The 20,519-nt window shown below is 31.3% G+C and overlaps 1 protein-coding gene across 2 annotated transcripts in view; it reads left to right on the top strand.

Moving 5' to 3' along the window:
• The window catches only part of LOC129941159 (uncharacterized), a 203,132-nt gene that overhangs the window by 120,936 nt on the left and 61,677 nt on the right, over positions 1-20,519 (top strand). For both annotated transcript variants that reach the window (XM_056049726.1, XM_056049725.1), the window contains exon 3: positions 2,153-2,361. In XM_056049726.1, the coding sequence (XP_055905701.1) occupies positions 2,153-2,361 (209 nt within the window). The remainder of the gene's footprint in view (positions 1-2,152; positions 2,362-20,519) is intronic.

Raw genomic sequence — 20,519 nt, 5'->3', positions numbered from 1 at the left:
GTGGATATCAGAAGTTGATATCTGATTTTATTTATGTATAAGTTGTCTTTTCTTATAATTTCTTTGAAATGTTTTCCATCAATTTTATTTTAATGGATTATTGCTAATAAAATTATTTTTTAAATATTTAACTTTGTTTTCGATTTAAATAATTTCTTTTTCATGAAAAAATATCCTACAGGATTTTTAAAATAACATTTTATATTGAAAATTTGCGGAAAGAGAGTTCTGCAATCTAAAAAAGAAAATATTTTAAAGGAAAATTGAAAGTCCAATATTCATTCTTGGAAAACGATATGTTGAACAATTTAATCATATTTAGGCCATCAGTGATGTTTTTGAGTGAAAAATTTTAATTGAAATACAATAAAAGACAGAGCTATTTTTAAAAATTCATTTTAATTTTGATAAAAATAAATTATTATTCTGTAGGAAGTTTTAGACTTTATTTGAAGAGATTTGTTCGCAAAATTAAATATTTATTACGTAATTTAAGAAAATTGTGTCTATAGATAAAAGAAACTTTATTTTTTCTTGTAAAACCAAACCTACTGCCAAGTTTATTTTTGTATTTAAATTAAGATACGCAAAATTAATAATTGTTTACATATTGTCTACAGATCGTAGAACAAACTGTCGAAATCGACTGTTTTCTGCCAATACATAACAAAGTAAAAAGTTTTCACCTAGCTTAGCTCAAGAACTCACGCAAAAAATATGCATATCTTTTTTATATCATTTTCATAGATCCTGATTTTCCCTAATTAATGGTTATACTTAAAGTACCTTGGTAATTATCTTCATTTCAACGATCTATACCTCTGCCATGAATATTTACATAAAACTTAACTAACCTTTTGAACTATCCAAAATCTTCCTTTCAGTTCATTAATCGCATTTTATTTAGCAACGCACTATACTGAAAGGACACCGCAGCAAACCGCTCGCGTCGAATGGGCTAACAGAGTTCTTGCTGCAACAGGAACCAATAAACCCTCTACATCTAAACGTGAAAGGTCTATTCAGTAGCACTTCCCTCAATCCCATCAAGAAACAAGCCAGTTTCAGTGAAATCACGAAGGGCAAAGTCGTAGTTGAAATCATTGACAGGAGCAATGATGAGTGCACAATATCGGCTGATCGTTGCCTCAATGAAACTCTGACCCGTATGACGCTTCGGTTGGTTAATTCGAATCTAAATTAATTTGATTTCAACATCAGCACCTTTTGCCACACCCTACTAAAAGTTTAAATTTAAATTCTTTTTTTAAATTAAACTTCTTTTTATCATTACAAGCTGTTATTGCCGTAAATATTTATAATTATAATTAAAGCTTGAAATAAATTTTAACTAAGCCAAAACTAAAATTAATTAAAAATTATTTTAGAAAATATTAGATCCACAAATATTTAAAAATCTCTCTTATAAAAATCAACTCTGAATAACCTTAACGAATAAAGTTGAACATATGAATAGTAAATGTAAAATATTTTCAACTTAAAGAATTTTCCAACCACAACTTTGTAAACCTTAATTTACTCTTTTCTTTACTCTATCTCTATAAAACGACGCATAGCAATGAAGAACATTTTTAATAAAAAATTTAATTTACAAGATTCATCTCCATCAATCAAATTGGATTTTAGAATTCTACAGAACACCTCCATACCCTTCCCAACCCATCTATTGTAACCATAGGATTAAGAAAGATTTAACAAAATGCTTAATCGAGTTAAGAGGAGAAGTAGAGCATAATACCTACACAAAAAAGAACACCCGCTTCAAATTTGTTCACTTTTAAGAAATTCACTTCTGTAAATACTTGAATGTTATAAATCAAAAAAATTCTCCCAGAGTAATTATTTTGGATTGTTTTTAATTATTGTAGGATATCTCTTTTCAAAAAAAGGAAAAAAAGAACAAGACCTATTCAAAGCCTTCATTTTATTTTATTTTAAACAAGGGAATCGATTTTTCTTTAAAAGTACGTATACGCTACGTGTACCTACTCGAATTCAATAATTACCATTGATATTAAAAAAAGGATAAAAAGGATATAAAAAAAAAACAATTACTATTCTTTTTTCCCTTTCCATAAATGAATCTATATAACCTTTGACTTTTTTGTCTTCTTTTTGATATCTTCTACAGAATTCATCGTTGGACTGAAGGACGTATCAGTGACCATTCCACAAGCAGTTCGACGAGGTGGCAATGCACTTTTCATATGTAATTACGACATGGAAAACGACACTCTATATTCTGTAAAATGGTACAAAGGACGAAGGGAATTTTATCGATACACCCCAAAGGAAAATCCGGCTATGAAAACTTTTCCATCTGCCGGAATAAATGTTGAGGTATGTTTATATAATGCTGTGCTGGTGCATATACCCAAGTTTTATAGCCTTTTGCACATGATCATGATATTGTAGGTAAGGGTAGGTAAGGTATAGACTTGTTGTATGATGTGGCAATATGTAGAAGGAAAAGGTATCTGAAATATTTTATAGTATTTGTTTTTTTCTTTTTATTTTTTAACTGTATCCTGGAACCCGAATTTGAAATCGAATACTTTTATCTATGTGTAAAAGTTACTTTTTAACACAAAGTGGTATATCGACAATGTTGTGCATTGAACAAATGGGGAAAAGGGAAAAAATGTAATCGACTTTTAGCCCAAAACCTCATTCATATACATAGGTGGTATGGGTTTCCATAGGGGATCAGATATAGAGAAGAGGACTCAAAGGTACAAGTCCAGACATTTGGATCCTAATGACCATGGCAATTAGCTAGCTTCATAAAATGTAATACCGAAAGATTTGTATGCAAAGTGCAATGGGATTTTACGGTATAGGTAAATGCCTTCAGTCCTTTTGCTACCTTCATGAAAGTGGTTAACTTTTTGAAATGGACTGGACAAGTGGACAGGGCATACGGGACGGAAGTATTGGAATATCTTTCTATGAACTCTTATATGTTTTCTTTCTTTTTATTGCTGAAAGTTTTGAACAAAAATTTTAAATGTTCTGTCGGTTTTCAGTTTAAATGGAATGGAATTCAAGATCTTTCTCAAGAACGTATACTTTTTTAGTTTCTTTGCAGTAAACTCAGGTACCTACTTACAGAATATTTTTATAAGTTAATAGGAAAAGTATAGATTTTGGAAAAATAACTTGAAGTAACAAAGTTTGTGCTTCAAACAACTTGAAGATGTTATAGAATAATAAAAAATCGTTTCAATAAATGAAATCAGATATACATATATATGTTTATATTTCTTTATTTGACTAATTCGAAAAAATGAAGTGAACAGGATATAACATACAAAAACAATTAAAAAGTGGAGAGTTTAATTTTGCACATTTTGAAAACAAAATTTAGGGGTCAGTTGTTAAAATTTGTCATTGAAATGTTTCTTATTAACTTACCATAGCAATTTATTACAATCGTAATAATTTTTCGAATTGAACAAAAAATAAAATCTAAATCAAAGGTTTTAAGAGATATGTTCGCAAGAATCAGAGAATGCATCTTTAAAATAAACATTTTTTTTTACAAGGAACAAAGACATCAAAAGATGCAGAAAGAACTTTCTAAAAATTGGAATTGATATAAATGTGAATAAATAAAACCAACGGTTTTTTAGAAATAAAAAACTGAATCAAAATATTATCTTCAAAATAATTAAATGCACTGAGAATAACGTTTTTGACATGTGGTAAAATTCTTGGTAAAATCGAAGTGACGAAGTGAATAAAGAGATAATTTCCCATACGTAACCGTCTTTCGATTTGTCTAAAACTTTTTTAGGTTTTCATGTTTTGCGAAAAAAAAGTTGTCACTTGAACTTTTCTAATACCAAAATACCAAGAAGTTGGCACCAATATTTTGTAAAAGGTACAATAAACTAAAACTATCAATTTGATTTTTTTTTAAATTGTACCTTATGTCCAAAACGTTATTCTTATGTTACATAAACTTATTAAGTTTGTAAAATTTTCGAGATTATAAATATTTTGTTCTTTTAATTTATTAAAGAAACCATTGATTGATTTTACATCTTAATGTGTTATTATCGGTATAACTAAATTTATTTAAAGTCGATATCTTTACTATTTACTCAGGTAGGTTAAGTTAGATTAGGTTAGGTGAAAGTGGCTTATTCGCAAATAATTGATATGGGTTCTATGTTCATATCTGAGAAAGAGGTATATGCTGAACTTTCTAGCTTAGATTGTAGTTTAAGCATGGGACCCGACAATATACCCGCAAAGTTTTTGAAAGAGTGCGCATGTAATTTGTCGAAGCCCTTGTGTTACATATTCAACCTATCTCTTCGAAGTGGTGAGTTTTTGGATACATGGAAATTTTCCTATATTACTCCCATATATAAATCTGGCTCTAAGCAATCTGTGGAAAATTATAGACCCATTGCAAAGTTGCAACTGATTCCAAAGATTTTTGAATCGATTGTGAAGAAGAAAATCTATGAAGTAGTGAAAAATCATATATCGGTTTACCAACATGGTTTTGTTCACGGGCGATCTACTGCAACTAATTTGACTATTTTTGTAAACTTTTGCTTGAATAACATGGAAAACAAACGTCAAACCGATGTAGTTTTCACAGATTTTTCTAAAGCATTTGATAGGGTAAGCCATAAAATTTTATTAAAAAAACTTTCCTTCTTGGGAATTCACTCAACACTCCTTAAATGGTTCAGTAATTACTTATGCAATCGCTCACAGTTTGTAAAAATTGGATCTAAATTATCTTTTAAAATTCATAATTATTCTGGTGTGCCTCAGGGCAGTCACCTTGGACCCTTGTTATTCCTACTCTTTATTAATGATCTTCCTGTAGTGATTAATTGTTCACAATCTCTGATGTTTGCAGATGATGTAAAAATTTTCAAGTCAATCAAGTCAGTTGCTGATTGTTTGGATTTACAAAGAGATATTGATAAATTGAACGAATGGTGTACTATTAACTCCTTGTGCTTAAATACAAATAAATGTGCACTTATGTCTTTTTCAAGGTCCGCCGTGCCTATAATGTTTGAATATAATATTGCTAACGTTTCATTGCAAAGGGTTGTAAGCCAAAAGGATTTAGGGGTCATTTTTGATCCACACTTATCTTTCAATGTTCATATTGATTATGTTATATCGATAGCTAACGCTATGTCTGGATTTGTGTTCAGGAACTCTCAAGAATTTCGAGATCCTTACACACTGAAATCCTTATACGTAGCTTTAGTTCGTCTCATTTTGGAATATTGTAGTATTGTATGGTCTCCTCTTTTTAAAAAAGATTTTATACGTATCGAAAAAATTCAAAAACGATTCTCTAAATATGCGATTCGAAAACTGAACTGGTCTAATTCAATGCCATCTTATAATAGTAGGTGCTTACTAATTGGTTTAAAACCTTTATCTTGTAGAAGAACTTATTATTCGGTAATATTCGCCAGAGATGTAATCACGGGACATATTGACTGTCCCCCTCTTTTGGCCTTGTTCGGTATATATGCCCCTTTTAGATTCTTAAGACCAAAAAGTAATGATTTTTTGCATATTCCTCGGCATGTTACAAATTATGGTCAAAATGAACCAGTTACTAATGCTTGCATAAATTTCAACAAGTATGCAAATGTTTTCGATCTTAATCAAAATAGAAATAGTTTTAAAGCTATTATTATGGAAAGCATTGTCTAAAGTTATGTATGTCAATCTTTTTTCTTGTTTGTATAAATTTTTATCTTGTATATATATATACATTATATTTTATTATTTTTAAGAAATATTGTACTTAGTCTAAGAGAGTCATAATACTTATAGACGTTAATAAATAAATAAATAAAGAATAGTAGTCCCCCAGTTGAAGTTTGCGTATTTGTGAAAAAGCAGGGCAAGTCCAGATAATGTAATGAAATGAAATGTGAGAGATTGTTTCCTCTTCTTCCTCGTCCATATAGCTTCTGCAGAAGTAATTTGAGGCTAAACCAAATCGTATTGCTTGTCTGCCTATATATTAGGAAGCTAATACGAAGTCTGCTTTGAGATAGCACGTCTTTAGAGCACTTTAGGTCCAGTGAGTTTCATGGCTGTGCATGTTGGTAAATTGTTCCACCTAGAGGTTGCTATCTCAAAAGCTGTTTCTTTTAGCAGAAGTTTACATGTAGCTATCGGTATACCTATCTTCTCCCTTTCAGGTAAAATAGGTATGACGGTTCCATTTTTAGCGAGTTCATCCACTCTACAATTTTCCGTGATGTCTCTGTGTCTGTGGCCCGCACCCAACATACATAGGTGAATTTGAATGAATGAATTGCTGCGTCATCTCCATAAGAGACGATCGACAATCGAGGGCCGTTTGGGTGTTGGTTGAGAAACCGTCAAGAGATTCAATAGCAACCTGACTGTCAGAGAAGATGCGGGAATCGGAAGTTGATATCACGTTTTCTCTTAGCCAGGAGAGGACCTCTTTGGTCGCTAAAATTTCTGCTTGGAAGACGCTACAATGAATAAAGAGACGGAAAGAGATGCACCACTACTAACTCCCTCTTTTGTCTTGGATCCAACTGTATAAAAGTTAGTACTTTTGTCATCCAGGAGTTTTTTGTCTTCCCATTTATCTTTGGGTGGAATGAATACCTGGAAGTTTTTTTTTCAAATTGGAGTTTTGGAATAGTGTAGTGTATGTACTTTGGTATATAGAACCAAAGCGGTTCAAAATGATGGATTGCCCCCATTATTGTAGGTTCATTGAGATGAGGCGTTGAGTCTTATAGCTGTACTCGCTGCCATTTGTTTGCTGAATATGTCAAGGTGTTTCAGATGGAGGAGAGTGTCTAACTCTGCTGAGGGTGTGGTTTTCAATGCCCCGCTTATGCAGAGACATGCAGTACATTGGACTCTGCTGAGTTTGTCGTAATATGTGACTTTCTCCAGTGCAGTCCCCCATACTGCAACTCCGTACATAAGTATTGGTCGGATGACCGATGTGAATAGCCAATAGGTTATGCGAATTTAAAACCCCATTTGCTTCCTATGGCTTTCTTGCAAAGGAAAAGAACTACTGTTGCTTTTTTAACTCTTTCCTGAATATTAGATTTGCAACTTAATTTTTTGTCCAATATCAGACCAAGATATTTGGCTTCATTGTTAAAAATTAGTGGTTCACCTTTTAATGAAGGAGGTACAGTTAATGGGATCTTGTATTTCCGTGTAACAAAGACGAGGTCTGTTTTTTGAGCATTAATACTAAGCCCGAGAGTCCCAGTTTCACCATCTGCCAACGGTCAAAGATAATCGTACCAATAATATTGCTCCTATCAATGACCGCAAGTATGATCTTGTTGCGTCCTTTAAGTACGTCACTAAAAGGTTTAGTGAGAGGTACTCTAGCAATGTCGGGAGTGCTGGTGTTCTGCACTTTGTGCTTTTTAGGGACGGGAGTCGACTCTTCCAAAGACCTTTGGCACTTTTGCGTGGAGTCGTAGTTGATGTTGGTCTTGTTTAGGATGGATTTAGCCCACTCCTGCCTCTTGCTAAGGATTGGATTACTTTGATCTCCCAATGTTAAACCACGGGATTTAAGAATCCTCATCGCATAACGCCGTTGTTTATTTGAGCTCCTAGGAGCATCCTGGAGAAGTTTAATCTTGTTGGTAGTGGAAAGATCATTATTCAAGAACTTTCCACTACCGACCTGAGGAAGTGTTTTCGTCAACGATACGTCCTGTACCGTACTAGAAGATGGGCAGTGACTTGGCACAATCCCTTCTCCGATGATTGGCACAGGTGCAACGACAGCCGACGTTGCCACCGAACTGCTGCCCGGTGTAGCTGGAGCACCGGTATTAGTTTGACGTTTTTGACGGCTGAAGGTTACACACGGCTGTAGGTTACACACGCACACATTTCTCTAAAAATATTTTATTCAGATTTAAGAGATCTTGATACGTCGATAGTTGTCAAAATGTGCAATTCGTCACATCGGACCGATTACAAGAACTTCTTAAAATTGAAAAAATACTTTTAAAGTTGTTAAAAAATTATTTTATCCTCACATATCTTTAAAAAAATTAAAGATATTGGCTTAAAACTAATTTTGTGCTACAAAAAAAAAAACATTTTATTTACTTATTTTTCGTTCGAATATCTCAGGAATAAATGAACAAAATATTGTTGCTTGCAAAAATTGTTTCATTTTTTTTATAGAAATCCAACTATCAATATAACAAATTAAAACAAAAACTGTCAAAAAATTCTTAAAGTTGGTAAAAATTGTTTTTAATAAAATGTCTCGGGAACAAAAACAAATATTAAAATAAAACTTATTTGGTCAAATGTTAAATATTGTAGCTAACTTTTAAAAATATTGTAGTACCCGTGACATGATAGTAAGTGCGTTAGACGATATGCCAGAGTTTTTTTTTTCACGAGTACTGCCTCTTGGGAGGAACTGACAAATTCTGAACTGAGTAATTCTTCCCATGAAAAGTGGTTTCCCAAATTCGCCGTTCGGATTTGGCTCAAAACAGTAGGTCCCCTCCATCCCTTACAACCTATAATCACAGGAATAGCCGGAGTTGTTAGGCACCAATTTCTGATTATTAATTTGTTTAGAAGTGACCCCAAAATCTAAGAAGTTAAAAGATAAGTCCCTTTGCTCAAATTAATTAAGACTTGCAATATAAAAACGGTATTTCCGTAAAATATTATAACCCTTTAATGACTGCGCCAGAGACCTGGAAGAGTTCTAGCGATTAAGTCACCGATCATGCTCATATGGGAAGGGTTGGTGAATGCGTACGAATGATAAATAAATACTTTTGAAATGTGAAGAAAAGGTTAAAAAGATGACAGAAGAACTTGTTGAAATTTATCTTGCCGCATACAAAAACTAAACTTGATGTTACAACAACTTAAGCGTAGTCACAAAACATCTAGTTTTAAACACCTCACTGCCCTCCTTAACCCGAATTATTCTAACTTATGTAAAATCATGCTTTAATATGTACTTAAAATAAAGTCAAAGTGCTCGACATACTGAATTAATAGTACAAGGTTTTTGATTTTTGGTAGACCCAAATATTCCTACGGAACTACTCAAGTACTTTACAAATCTGGGTATAATATATTTCAATTCTCTTCTTAGTAGTAAAACCAAATCCCTTAAACAATTGAAACGAAAATATTCCCCTAGCTTAAACCAGGAAATAAAAAAAAAAAAAAAACAAATCCTCATTAAGTTCCAGATCACCTCTTTTTCGTGTTGTCCCTGTTGCTGGTATCATTATGAGTAAAACCGAACAACAAAACTATACATCGCCACACATTCTACCACCAATAAAACCCACAAAAGGACACCTTCCTCTCTTACCCCCCATCCCCCGCAGGAAAAAAACTTCAAATCGAAATTAATCCCCCGGAATATTCTACTTAAATGTGCAACGTTATACGTTGCACTCCGCAGCAGGACGAAAGCGATGTCGGGCGGTGTGTTCGCCTCCGGAAAACAGAACCATTTTCATTGAAAGTCGCACAGAACGATGAGTGGATTTCCAGTTCTCTTATCATATTATTGTGATTATTATTATGAGAGTTTTTTTTTTTTGTTTTTCTGATGCTGATGCAACTTATTGAATGAGAATAAAATTAAAACCTGTGTTAAACATGGATAATGTCCTCTCGATATGCGGTTATGGTTAAATATATTAAAAAATCCCAATTTTCATCATATCACCCTGGCAACCTTCGCACAAGTGTATTGAATGTTAAAAATGAGACAAACAAAAAATTACCTATACGGAACACACATTTTCGTACTTGCATACCTAGACTGGCTTAAATAACAATAATTGATGTCCTTCGAATGGGTGGAGTGTTAACTATGTTAAGGGTTAAGTCTTGGATTTGCAAAAAAGAAATACTTCATTATTTATAGTGCTTTTCATAAGCGTGTGAATTAGAGATTTTTAAAGTCCAATCACACCTTTTTTTTAACTTGATCAACTACAAAGCATGAAGATGGTTTATTAAGTCTTCATCAGTGGTTTGGCAAAACCCGACCCTTATCCTTAGAATTTTTGCATATTTTTTATTTGATTCTGCAAGAGAAGTGGTAGGGGTATTAAAAATATGGTTATTAATTTTTCATTTGATTTGGCTCATCAGGGTAACGTAACGCAATGAAATTTTGCATAATTTTATAAATACTCATCGTATACAGCTATCTTCATGCGTATGTATGTGTGTATTCGTGTTCATAAATGAATATTGTCATTGGTTTGGATCATGGATAATTTGTATAAGAGATTGAAGGTGTCAGGGTTTTTGGTTTAAATATTATATATATTTTATGTATTTGGGTGTATACGATGATGGGTTTGACTATATGTATATTTGTGCTTTTTAATGAGATGCATTTTTATTTAAAGTTATGGTCAACTTATTAAAGCATGTGATAGTCTTTTGATGATATTTTAATTGGATTCCTTTTTACATCACGCACAAAGGTGGATATTTTGTAACACAAAGGAAAATTAATTATTGAAAATTGGAATTGATTTTTTTTTTTATTTAAATATTTGTGTGTGTGTAATATAATTTGTATTGTATAAACCTTGTTGGTGGAAGGCTATTAAAGAGGTGGCTTCGCACCTAAAAGAGATAAAATTGTATAAAAAAGTTTGATGATGACGATCAGCTCTTTGTTGTTTTTTTCAATAAAATTCAAGTGTTTTGATTGTTTAATTTTAAAATGTATATGTACAGTGTTAATTATACCAAAAAATAGATTGTTATTTTATTGTTTAACTTGTGGGCTGGTTTACCGGATAAAAGCATTGAGAATATTAAGGTCAAGAAAACGTACTGTTTCTTGAGCCATGTATTAATCTGGAAAGTTAATTTTTTTTAACACTTTCTCATGATTTTTCGTAAATGATTGCAATTTTGAAGAACTTCTTAATTTAGTTCATTGAAGAACTCGGCAAATTATGGATTAATATTTATTACAATTATTGTTTCTTGTAAAGGGTATTTTCTTAAGAAATAATTTTCAAGAAGAAATAAAACGTATGAGAGAGGCTGGGATGCGACCCATATTAATATGTTTCCATCCCGTCTGTCGTTTTCGGGTTTTGTTAACAATATAAACAAATACATACATTTTTTATTAAAAAAAATATAAAAAATTTACCGAATGTCGAAAACAATATTTTCTGTGAGATAAAATTAGTTTGAAGCCAATATACAATTATAATATTGAAACAATATTTGAGTCGAAAATACTTTGTTACCAAGTTTTAGTATATAAGTTATGGCACCAAGAAATAATAACAACAAAAAGCCATACAAATCTAACAAAGGGATCATTGTTCTATTAAATGAACTTGATATTTATTGTGTGCCAAAGAATCCACTCGGACACAGAAAACACAAAGTATTGCATCATTGTTTTCTTCTATAAACAAACCAAAATGTCGCAGCATCTTGCAACACGCACCAACACACACAGCATCAACTTAATTGCAGTATAAAAACCATCCGGAGTTGTCCAGAGGCAGCATTACGTTTCAGATTACTCAAGCGGTTCGATCGGGCATTAATTACCATTACCAAAAATTGTAAAGATATTTTTAAGATTTCAATTTTTTTAAATAATTTTTTTTTTTATTTAATTAAAAGAATTTAATTTATATACTTTGTTTTTAGGTTTTTATTTTTCGTAAAAAAATGTAATTTTCTCAGAATTTGAACGAATGTTGAAAACAATATTTCTCATAAGATAAAATTAATTTGAAACTAATATCTCAATTTTTTAAAAATAAATTTGAGTCAAAAATCAATTTTTACCAACTTTTAATTATTTTGTGTATTTTTTAAGGTTTTTCCTAAAAATTTTACTAAATGTTGAAAAAAATATTTTTTAATAGAAAAAAATAGTTAAAAGCCTATATCCCCAATTTTTGAAAAGATATTTAAGTCGAAAATCAATTTTACGAACTTTATGTAATGCTTTTTTAGGTTTTCATTTTTTGTTAAAAAACGGTCAGTTCGATTTCTCTCAAAATTGGATCCGTAAAAAATATTTCTTTCAAAAACAGAATTGGTTTAAAGACATAACCTTAAATTTTTGAAAAGATTTTTGAGTCGAAAATCTATTTTTACCAACTGTAATGCAATGTTTTTTGAGGTTTTTATTTTTTTTTTATAAAAAAAAACTGTTTATTCGATTTTTCTCAAAATGTTACCATATGTCAAAAACGTTATTTATGTTTGCAAACAAATATTTCGAAGATAAATCATTTTTTGTTCGTAAAATATTAGAAGCGAACAATATTTTATTTAATTTTTTTTAAAAAATAAATTGCACGAATGGGTCGCATGAACTTGCTCCTGTATGAACAAAATCTGTTTAAAAAAGTACCTGCATATATGAGATTTAAAAATATACCTGCAAAATAAGGTTGTTTGATTTTCCAAAAAAATCTCAATTTTTCAATTTTTTTGTTTAAAAATTACTTAGACCGGTTTTATTTCAATACATTTTTTTATACATAAAAATTTTCCATTTTTCTTGAAAATATGCAGCTATTTAGTGATTGTAAATATAACTTCGTTTTAGATTTGAATTTCGTTAAAAATGAGGACCTTTTTTGAGATATCGGATCTTAAAAAAATATTAATATTTTTTCAAAAATCCAAAACAGAAATATACACTTTTGATCGGTTCATTAGTTTTGAGAATTATTAAAACATAATTGCGGTTCTATGAGCGGTACCTTTCTGGAGCAATACAAAAAATACAATTTTTAACTAAAAAAAGCAAAGTTAAGAAAAAGAATTTAAAAACAAGTTAATACGAATAAATCGCTCATGGCGAAGGGACATTTTTTTGCCGAGAAAAAAATTTAGTCGGGACGAATCATCATCATTCGTTAGCTGTCTCCCTTTTGGCTCTCATACTGAACTAATTTTAACAAATAAGGTTTAAAAAAAAAGAGAATTTTAAGTAGGCTCTGCGAAATGTATGTTATTGAATATTAATTTATAATTTGTTGAAAAAACTTAACTTTTTATTATAATAAAAATATGAATTAATCGGCAAATATTATGTTAAGTGAAATGGTTTGTGTATTTGAATGAACTTATGGAATACACACCAGCTTTTGTCGGTAAACTTATTTTTCAGGTATTTCTTTTGAAGATACAAAAGCGTGATTCATTCCAAGACACAACTCATCCTAGAACAACTCATCCCGGAAATCAAAAATACTTGTAAGCATACTTCACAAAAACAATTGTTTGTGTATTCAACTAGTTGGCTCAAAGCTTTTTCCGTTGGATGGCTTTATTTTAATTTCATATTAGAAGAAGCAGGATGGAAAATAATTTATATGAAGATAAGAAAGAGGCAGAACATGTATGTTTAAATTGTTAAACGATCGCCTATTGGTTGTGTAGTTCGGTAAGTGTCTAAAACGGATAAGGAATAGGTCATTGGCGAGCTCAGCATTATTTATATAGAAAGATAAAGACATGTTTATGATAATAATGAAGGAATTGTATCTGTGGAAGAAGGTGCTTACTTCAATCCAATCACATTCCTTCTTTCCTACAAGTTTTCATACGAACAGGTACAGGAAATTTGTATGCATGTGTTTTTTATAGTCAGGCTCTTGTGCGTTTTGGATTTTAGTTGTTAAGTGACACGTAGGCAGTAGTTGCAGAGGCTGTACGTTATACCTTTATACAGGCCCGGACTAATAGGGGGCTAGGAGGGACTGCAGCCTTGGGCCCCACGGAAACGAGGGCCCCATGCCATTAAGAAATTTAAACTGTAAAACCGCCATATTCAAAGTATACGAGCTAATAAACTTAGCACAAATTAATCCCCAAATCTAAAAAACTCGAAAGCTATATACCCGAAAAACGTTTAACCCATAAAGCCCAACTCGCAAGTAGTCCCATCTTATGCCATCAAAATTGGCAACAGAAGTAACAAGTTGACGGTCTTTTTATTTAGTATGTGCTTAAATCACTTATTTTCAGCATTTTGGAAATGTCGTGAGTAATGTAAAGAAAATAAACAACTATAGTACACACAATTAAAATAGGAATAGAAAAAAGAGATGAGTTTATAAAAATGTTTTCAAAGTTCCTTACTTACTTACTTAAGGTGGCGCTACAGTCCGGGGCGGACCTGGGCCTCAACCAACAAGCATCTCCAGCCAGCTCGATCCCTAGCTAGCTGTCTCCAGTTTCGCACGCCAAGTTGGTTGAGGTCCTCTCCCACCTGGGTGCGCCATCTGAGTCGCGGTCTTCCTCTACTGTGCCGTCCCTCGGGATTGGATTCGAAGACCTTCCGGGCTGGAGCGTTGATGTCCATCCGCTCTACATGACCTAGCCATCTAAGCCGTTGGACTTTAATTCTGTTAACTAGGTCAGTGTCGCTGTACAGCCCGTACAGTTCGTTGTTATATCTTCTCCTCCATTCTCCATCTATGCGTACGGGACCACAAATCACCCGAAGAATTTCAAAGTTCCTGCGTTGTTTTATTTTCATGATCCATGTTTAAATTCTGTAACTCTCGTTTTTAATGTTCCTGCAACCACACATCTACAGAATTAAGTCGATGAACACTGAAAATTGAAACAAATCTTATTTTTTTTTTAACGGTCTGAGCGAGAATTAATACATAATTTGTTACTTATAATTTTTAGAGTTTTGAATAATCAAAAATAAATGGTCTGACGGTATGACGGTTTTAAGTTCATGGTTTTTGGATTAATTATAATTCGGTTTATGATAGTTTAAAGCTTTTGAGTTTACGATTTTTTATTTGTGATTACAAAATGAACACCTGATGAATTATTATTATTATTATTATTATTATTATTATTATTATTATTATTATTATTATTATTATTATTATTATTATTATTATTATTATTATTATTATTATTATTATTATTATTATTATTATTATTATTATTATTATTATTATTATTATTATTATTATTATTATTATTATTATTATTATTATTATTATTATTATTATTATTATTATTATTATTATTATTATTATTGTTTTCTTTATTTTTTTCTTCACAAAAATACAGGCTCACTTACATTTTAAAGATTTACAAGCATGGCTAATAAGCATTGAGAGGGAAGTTATTTTTTAACTGTTGTATAATAAAAATTAACAATTTACAAAATAATTTAAGATTAAGATACTGATTATGATTAAGTATGCCAGATTGAACGATTTAATTGATTTGAAAATAACAAATGTTACAGGCTTTTAGTTAAGCGAAAACGAAAACTACTAACATATATCTTGAAATAAATATTAGTTTGGTATAGTTAAGCTCATTGGTAACTTTTTAGGTTTAATGTTTAGATACATAAAAAAGTGAAGAGCAGTAAAAGACTTTCAATATCAACAGTAAAACGGGCTTTTAATTTAGCTAAAACAAAATTATATTAGACTGAACATTACATTAGAGGTCCACGAATGAATTTCTGTACGCAACAGCTTCAGAGAAAAATCGGATAAGAAGTTTCCAACCACCCTCACCATCAAAACTCCAAGACAGTCCTCAAACGAAAGTAAGCTCTTATTGAAGTAGAAACGCCGGATCTCTTGTAAGATCGGACATAACGCTAGGATCAATCAGTTTGATTGAGGTTACATAATGTACAGTTAGGATTTATATCATTTCTGTGAGGTCTATAATTAAGCTCAAGCATCTCCGTGCGAACATAAAATATCAGACTTATCTCAACAAAAGTGAACTCGGTTCGAAAATAATTTACTTCCCCGAAAGAGAAATTAAGTTTACTGTATAATGATCTAGATTCGGACTCCCTTGCCCGATTGAGAAATGTCTGAAAAATGTTGTCATATATGAAAGAAATACAATCGTAAAGTCCACGAGTCTAGATTATACAAACAAAACGTCAAAGGAAAGTTATGTTCGGAGGCCAACTCACTCCAATCTTTAAAAGGAGTGTATCTGTAGCGTTACGCTGTTAGGAGAATCCTTTTTGCATAACTTTGATTATATAGTCTGCATTCGCTTCAAGATTCTTTAAAAAAATTGGTGGTAGTCCCTATACAACGTGTATGGCATAATTGGGGGTATTAGATGGGAGTCTAAAGATTCGCTTGAAGAAATATCTTTGGATAATTTCTATTTCGTCTAATTGCATGTAGCCATAAACTTCATTTCCATAGCAAAGGCAGCTTTTAACGGTTGAATCAAACACATTAAATTTCGAAACCGTATCTATATTTTTGTCATTGAAAAAATTTGACCACATACATTTAATAGGAGCTTTTGATGCGCTCAATTTATCTCTTATATGACTTTGAAAGTTCAGATATTTGAAGTAGGGATTATTCGCAATGATTTCAACATCAGCATCCGCATCTCGGTCTCAAGTAGGCGGCGACAAAAGCAACAACAAGTCATATGCAATGGTTACAGACTTGAGGATATAAAAGCTCTTGCTAAGTGGCCAGAAGACACAGTTTATTTTTAAATATTAAGTGAAAAATTGATACAGATACAGAACATAAATGCCGCCACCAACAAAAAGCAGCATCTGGATCTATTTTAATTAAAATAAAAATGATCCTGACAAGTCCGAATCCAAAATATGTCGCAAAACATACTCACGAAAAAGACGCACGACTTCTTCGTTGAAAAACCACTTGAAGTCAAAGCACCCAGAAGATTTTGTTTTATTTGAGAGCGCCAACAATGAAAATCTTTAAAAAAAAAAAAGAAAGAAGATGCAGGTATGATATTTGTTTATAAACATAAAACAAAGGCTTGCTTCAGAAGCGATATGGAAATGATGCTAGATTCATCAACTGAAGACGAAGGTGAAGGAAAATCTGATAACGCGATAACGCTAGTCACGAATCACTTCCCCGAAGGGAGTTAGCATGTTACCGAAATAAAAAAAGACTAGAATTGGAACTTGATTGGCGGAAAGTCAATCAAACCGACTTTAAAAGGCTCTCCAAAGTTTCACTGAGGTATTTATCACTTCCAAAAGCCAGTGTTCCCAGCAAACAACTATTTAGTGGAGCTGGATTAATATACGATCCACTAAGAAACAGATAACAGTCTGAAAAGGCTGCAATCTTGCTTTATATTAAATATAACTCAACCATTTCTTAATTTAATAAATAAACGCAAAGATAATCAATACAATTTTCCTTTATTTACGCACTTAAAATTATTTTTATTTAATAATGTCAAATTTGTACATCCGCAACAACCCTGATTTGAAGTCCTTCACTACTTCTATATTTGAACCGCTCAAGTTCCAAGAACGGTCATTACGTGCACTGCGATTATGGTGTCTGAATATCATGATCTAAGACTTCGCGCAGTATTTATTTGAAGGTCCCACAAATCAAATGAAGGTCATCCGCAAGGAGCACCTTGATAACTAGGTCACCAAAAACAACACCACCTGGTATATTATCTTCAATGTCATTTATAAAGAGCGAGAAAACTAAGGGACTCAAAATGCAACCCTGTGGGACACCTGTTTCTGACCTAAATTGTTTCGACGCGTTCATGCCATTTTTAACCACAGCAGTCGTATTTGAGAGAAGTTGCTCATAAATTTTTATAAATTTTGTTGATAAACCGATACATGAAAGTTGAAATAGCCTTGAAACCCATTTTCTTTAATCCGGGCCTTCCTATATAGGAATAATACGTATAGGTACGTTGAAAAAGTGATTCTAATAGAAAACTCCTTCTGGCCCGTTTCTTTAACTTGTACTAGGTATTTTTTTTTATATAAGCGAAGGCAAGTGAAATATGTGTGAAACAGCCTTATTCTTAAAGACTAGCATTTTAAAATCATATATGGAAAGGTAAAAAGATAATACTTCTAGATAGACACTTTAAAACAGATTGTTGATTGAACATATCATATTCTTTAATCCGATGCAGTGGTGATACACGGCCATCATTTGCATTTACAATATTTATAGTTATAAAAATACACCAATATGAACCCAATGCATTGATTTAGATAAAATATGGGAAAGTAATTAAAATGTTGTCAAAATAATGCGTTCTTTCGGGCTCATGCACAGGATTTGATCTGGTCAGATGGGAAGGGGTTACATTTAATACAAGTAAAATAATTAACGATTCAAAATTTTAAAAGAAAAAAAAGTTTGTCTTCAATAATTTAAATTCCATTTCATAAATCAATTTTTTTTTTCGAAAATCGTTAGAGCGTTTTTTTTTAAATATTTTTTTTTTTAAATGTGTTTTAATTTTATTCTAAAAATATTTTTGTTTTGTGATTATAAATACAATACATTTGAGTTTCCTAAAAAAAGCTTTGAACCTTTTTAAGATATAGAATTTTGAAAAAAAATGAGTAACTTTTTTAAAAATCCAAACAAACAAAACTGCACTTTTGATATTAATGTTGTTTGGGCGGCAATATAGGAGTTTGTTAAAAAAAATGATTGAAATCGGTTCATAAGTTGCTGAAAAAATTAAAAAGCAAAAAAAACCGTTCTATGAGTGCTACCTTTCTGGAACAATACAAAATATGTGTTTCTTACTTAAGGCAGCCACGTTGAAAAATAAAATTTTAGAGAAAATTAGAAAAAAATCTATCGGTTTACATACATAGGTATGTACGAGTACATAGTTCCTATGTGTCGAAAGTAGAAAGTCGTCATCGGCCAACTTAACAGAGCACGCATTTTGATAATAAAATTCAATAATTTGTCAGCTGTTAAAACCAGTGTTGCCAAAAATCACCCTTTATATACAAAAATCTCTTAATGTACCACGACTATATTACGCTCATCTTCATGAGTATATATTTCTGTTATGTATTTGCAATAAACAAACTATTGCTCATAAATTCATAAAATTATTCAACTATACTGGAAATGTGAGTGTCTGAAGAAATTCTAAGCCATTTGAATTTATATCAAAAACAATAACAATAAAAAAACGATTTTTTCGAAACTTTTTCAAATGAAAAACATAAATAATTTACCCAATGTAGCTAAACGGAAAAAAATATAGTTCCAGTCGATATTACACACCTACTTGTATACATTTAAACATTTCAACACGACACGAGAAAAATATTAAAAAATATAAACTTTATATTCTCACTATTTCAGTGTTGATTGTTTTGTTTTGTTTTGTTTTGTTTTATAATATTATATATTTTTGTTTTGAATATGTAATAGGAAAAAAAAGTTATATATATATATATACTATACATGTATTTGTAACTTGATGTGTAAAAGAAACAGAAAAACGTATACAAATTCATACAAAACACAACCATTCATGGTTTAGATGTACAGAACGACTGTTAATAATTATTTACTCGTCCTTGCAAGCCGCCTTGCCGCCGTCAAATTTGAGTTTTAATATCTTTTTTGTATAGGTAGGTAGATAGCTAGGGGTATATGTAGGTTCATACCTATCATTTAACTCTCAACCCTGCGGAACATCGCTATCTCTGCATGAACAACGACACTCATAATCATCATCAGTACAATCAACAAACTCATTCTTTTGCCTCATATCTGTCTGTCTGTCCGTTAGTTTGTCACACTAACCCAACTACCCCCATTTTAAACCACCCTTCGCACCCATTTGGATCCAGGCTTCAAAATTGTGTCTCCCGTTAAGGATGTGCCAAACTATAAAAAGGGAATGGGTTTTTATTTTTTTTTATTTTTAAGCAAAATGTCAGTGGTGGATCAAAGAAACTTCAAAAGTTTAGGTAGATACTCAAATTTAATATGAACTCTGAGAAATAAGGTACTTCATAACGCAATTTACAATCGTGAATTCCTTTGACTATTGACAAAAGTCAATACATTTATCAAGAGCACTTTAAAAAATGTTCGCTTAAAATTACTGCATGAAATATGTATGTGTTGTATTTTCAGCATTTGGTTAAAAGATAAAATGTTGAATTTTCATCAAAATAAAGAGTAAGAATTTGATCCTCAAGATTGTATGTTAATTTTTGTAATTAATATTAAACATAGTGTAAAACTCTCTCTAAAGTTTTTGAAAAACCAAAATATATACTTGAGTAGAAACCAAATATTACTTTATATACATATATCAAATGTTTACTTTTTAATAAGCAAACTGTTTGTTATTTTAATATTAACCTCGTTTTTCTGAAATATCAACGATAATTGCTGAATTTTCAGCGTAAATATCAAAAATTACTAATTATTTATTATTATTTAATGAGCACGTTGAAAGATAAGCAAAACTGCATGTTTTAATATAAGTTTGTTGAAAATCAATGTTTAATCAATTAAAACTCAACTTCTTTTGATGAAATATGGATTTTACTTTAACTTTGTGCAGTTTATTAAAACTTATTGATACATCTTTCACATTGAATTTTTGTCCAAAGATTACCTGTTTTTGAGATGTGGATTTTTTAAAAACAT

Source organism: Eupeodes corollae, chromosome 1 (assembly GCF_945859685.1).
Source record: "Eupeodes corollae chromosome 1, idEupCoro1.1, whole genome shotgun sequence".
NCBI classification, from domain to species: domain Eukaryota; kingdom Metazoa; phylum Arthropoda; class Insecta; order Diptera; family Syrphidae; genus Eupeodes; species Eupeodes corollae.
Note: the sequence above shows the minus strand (reverse complement) of the source record. Positions and strands in the feature narration are given on the sequence as shown.